Here is a 4,028-nt window from a genome sequence, read left to right as displayed (position 1 = left end):
TTACCAACAGTACACGATATAACACAAACTTTAGACATTGAGAGCACCACTTTCGAACCTTTCTCGACTTCCGAATCTTATTTTTTACAGACTATACAGAATAATGAAAGTACAACTAACAAACAGAGTGCATTAGAGCCGCTATCAATTGAAAAATTTCAATGTGAAATGTGAGTCCACCAAATGCAAAGACTATATTCGTTATTAAATTGGTTTTTTACATTAGAATGTATCAAATAATTGATTATAGACATCGGTGTGACAATATATTAGACTGCGAAGATGGCACTGATGAGGAGAAATGTAAATGTCGCGACTACTTGAAGGTATCCTAATATTTCTATGACAACTGTATATGCTTAAGATCTGGTAACTTGTTATGAACTGAAGTTGACACCTTCCATAGTTGTTTATCTAAAGTGAAACAAGTAAAAGCACTATAGTGCACGGCCTACAATTTGATACCATACATCACTTCGCTTAGTATACCTATTCATATAACGATTCTACAAAATAATGTGTTTTATGGGAAGTGATCAAAAACTTGATCCGGTCCAAATCATTTTCGTTCTTAGGACAAAACATGTCAGTGCACAAAATTTGATCGAATTTTGGCGTTTAGGTTGAACACAAGAAAAGAAGATAGACGGACAGACGGACAGACAGGCAAGTTTAGATAGAATTAAAAAAATTATTCTGAATTGATCGGTCAAATAAAAGTCCTTCTGTGTGCTGTCTATATCTACACTAAAACTTAATAAATTCTTGCATCACAAATCTCATCAAGTATTGTGATTCGAAAACTTCTTTAATATAAAACACAACTTTCTATTCTTTTCTTTAGCCCTCTGTTCGACATATTTGATTTTTTAAACTTAATTTTTGTTATTTTAGTAGCGACTTTGAGTCTTAGCATAAGTTGAAGATTTTAAAGAAGGTAAAATTTAAAGGATTAAAAAGGAAGGATTTTTCCAACTATTGAATAACTATATATCAAAATTGCCCACAAATATTGTTTATGAAATTTGTTTTCCTTTTTTCTTGGCTTTCCCTTCAGAATGATTTATCAGTTTTGATTTGCGACGGAAAGCCGGATTGCGAAGATCTGACCGATGAAGAATATTGTGGTAAGTTATTACGTTAGTTCTCCAGAGAGGGCTCTGAACATTGAAAGTTCGTTCACATATGCTTCAACATAATCGCTTTTTGAACGTGCACTCAAGGTGACTGCAATTTGGATGAATATTGGTGTCCGATTTCTAAGGTTTGTTTGTCGCTAGCCAAACGTTGTGATAGCATTTGCGATTGTGCCCATAAGGAGGATGAAAGAGACTGCAGTGAGTATAGGGAACAGATCAAATTTGGGGAAAATATTTTAGCAAATTTATAAAAATTCTGTTTATTCTTTAAGTTGCTCTGACAGATGGAATGGAAGTTGTGCTTGATCGTAATAAGCAGCCGACATTGAAGAGCTCTGGCATAGTTACCGAAAATTATCAAGGGAGCTGGCGTCCACTATGTTTACGCGATGATGCAAGAAATGAGTCAAATATCGGGAAAACGGCTCAAGAAGTGTGCTCAAAGTTGGGCTTCCAAGAATTCAAATTCTATAATATAACCAAATTGGAACAATTGAATTATATGGTGCCGATTAGTCCAGAAATCGATTTAAATACATATTTCAAAAAAGATGTTCAAGGCGTCATAGCCGATAATTATCATTTAAACTATGTGCTAGAGAAACATGCGAAGACAGTACAAGAGCAGCAACCCAGCAGAAAACTAGAGAGAGTCTTAAACCCAAGTATAGAATGCGTTACTCTTTACTTAGATTGCCACGTAAGATCTAGCAAGATTGAGCCTCTTAAAACGAAAAGTGCGGGCCTAGAGAAACCCACCAACGAATCGCTGCTTAGGCAATATGACTTCACACCGACTTTGGTTAAATATGAGAAACCGAATGTTTTTCTTAAGCCTCAAGTGCCAATTATGGTAGTGCGAAAGAAAGCAGAACTGATGGATAAACTGAGAAATATAATCGAAATTCAGAATAGAGGTGATTTGAATATTGTGGCTAATGATAAATTGCATGAAGCTGTCGAAGAACTGCATTGGCCTTGGTTGGTAGACGTTTACGCAAATGGTAAATTATGGTGTTTGGGAATTCTGCTCGAAAAAAATTGGATTATAGTGCATGAAACGTGTTATTTTGGTGTAAGGTAATTGTCTATTCTCCTTAGTTATTCCTCGTGGCATTTAGATTTTCGATTTTGTATTAAGGTTAAGCACAGATTACTTGGCAGCTTTGTTGGGAGGTGGTAAAAGTAAGCATGCTATTCACCGAAGCAATCATGAGGAAATCCGTCGGATTGATTGCGTAGAAGTTATACCGTACAGTGATACATTGTTAATGCACTTGGAACAACCCGTGCATTTCTCTCATTTTATAATGCCTATAACTTTAGAGGAACAAAGGTAATAAAAGAAATTCTTTAAAATTTTTTTGACACTTCCAAAATGAACGGTTATAACGGTCTGTTTAAAATAGTGCGGAAATTTCACGAAATGCATCAGAGAAATGCTTGGCCGTTTTGCATGAAAACGAATCTGGTCGTATTAAAGCCATATCCATTGTTAGGGAAACATTACCCGCTGAACTTTGTAACAAAAACGAAGCGTTCACATGCTATCGGTTAATTGAGAAGAAACCGTCACTTAAACTATTAAGAGAAACCGACATAAGTATTGAAGACTTTGCCAGTTTATCGGAAGAGATTGAATTACATGATTACGACCAATCCAGTGATATGCGAGTACAGTCAAAATTCGCGAGTTGTACGAAATTTGGTAATAAAAATCCCGATGACAGTTTATTGGAACCTATTGATCAAGGTATTAATGTATGTCGCAGCAATCATACTGGCTGGTATCCCATTGCTTTTTTCGCCTACAACAATACGAACTGCAACAGTTTTAAATTTGGTTTCCCAGTAAGAACACTGGAGAAAGCTTACGGCGCTATACAACAAATTATAGGTGAAAACAACGATAGAATATTTCTTAAAGGCAAAAATAATTTATGTCACATATTCGTGTAGAGCGACCGACGTGTAATTATCCGTATAATGTGCCGATTTGTTCGAACATGCGCTGTCCGTTGGGCACATGTTTAAACGACAATCAACTTTGTGACGGTCGCTATGATTGTCACGATGGCAGAGACGAAGAAACAAAAATGTGCCAGTATCGTAAGCGAGGTAAGCGAGAGAGAGAGAGAGAGAGAGAGACTAAGTCATTCATGTAGAGGAATGCTTGCGAGTCTTTTAGGCCCGAGAAGCCAAGAGTCATCATACGCTGCAATGAGTTTGGTGATATTTTTAGACCATATGGGAGTCGGGTGTAGTGATATGAACCATTGCTCGAGGCCTGAATAGTATTTAGCTCTTCCTAGCTTGTCAAGAATGTCTTTAATTCTTAGAAGTGGGAACTTATCTGCTAACAATTTCTTGTTGACGTGGCAATAATCCACTACTTTTTTTGGTCCTAATAGAAGTGGGAGAAATTATCTGTAGTGATACCACTCAATATTTAAGGTTCTTTTATTAGTTACTCTTTATTTAGATTTTGGCTTACGTTCTATTAGACTTATGACACTACTGATTATATTCTGACTTGACTGAGGTATGCTCAGGTGTCTTATATAACTAATAAATTAATGCTAACTTAAGCGAATAATATAATTTAAAGTAGGTTATAGCTTACTACTAATATATTAATTGCTTATTACTAAAATTCCACTACCTTAACTAGGTTAGTAGGAGATTGTATACTTAGCAATAACTTGTAGACTACGGTACGGTGCGACTGATCGATAATACTACACCTTTCCTCTTGGGAAGAATGATCTTTAACAATGAATGATCATTCTTGGGTTTATCAATTATCGATGTTATTGCCTCTACCGTAGTCTTGTAGTGTACATATATTTATATTTTGTTAGTGTAGCTTATATTTATATTTTGTTAGTG

General features: G+C 35.7%; 1 protein-coding gene across 1 annotated transcript in view; it reads left to right on the top strand.

Annotated features, from left to right (window-relative positions):
• Window positions 1-4,028, top strand: part of LOC119631423 (serine protease nudel) — a 21,291-nt gene that overhangs the window by 7,621 nt on the left and 9,642 nt on the right. Inside the window, 8 exon segments of the mRNA XM_038023603.1 lie at window positions 1-170; window positions 227-326; window positions 1,058-1,127; window positions 1,224-1,337; window positions 1,412-2,219; window positions 2,281-2,475; window positions 2,549-3,036; window positions 3,099-3,257. The exon segment at window positions 1-170 is cut by the window's left edge and continues 4 nt beyond it. Coding sequence (XP_037879531.1) covers window positions 1-170; window positions 227-326; window positions 1,058-1,127; window positions 1,224-1,337; window positions 1,412-2,219; window positions 2,281-2,475; window positions 2,549-3,036; window positions 3,099-3,257 — 2,104 coding nt within the window.

Source organism: Glossina fuscipes, unplaced genomic scaffold (assembly GCF_014805625.2).
Source record: "Glossina fuscipes isolate IAEA_lab_2018 unplaced genomic scaffold, Yale_Gfus_2 1, whole genome shotgun sequence".
Taxonomy (NCBI): domain Eukaryota; kingdom Metazoa; phylum Arthropoda; class Insecta; order Diptera; family Glossinidae; genus Glossina; species Glossina fuscipes.
Note: the sequence above shows the minus strand (reverse complement) of the source record. Positions and strands in the feature narration are given on the sequence as shown.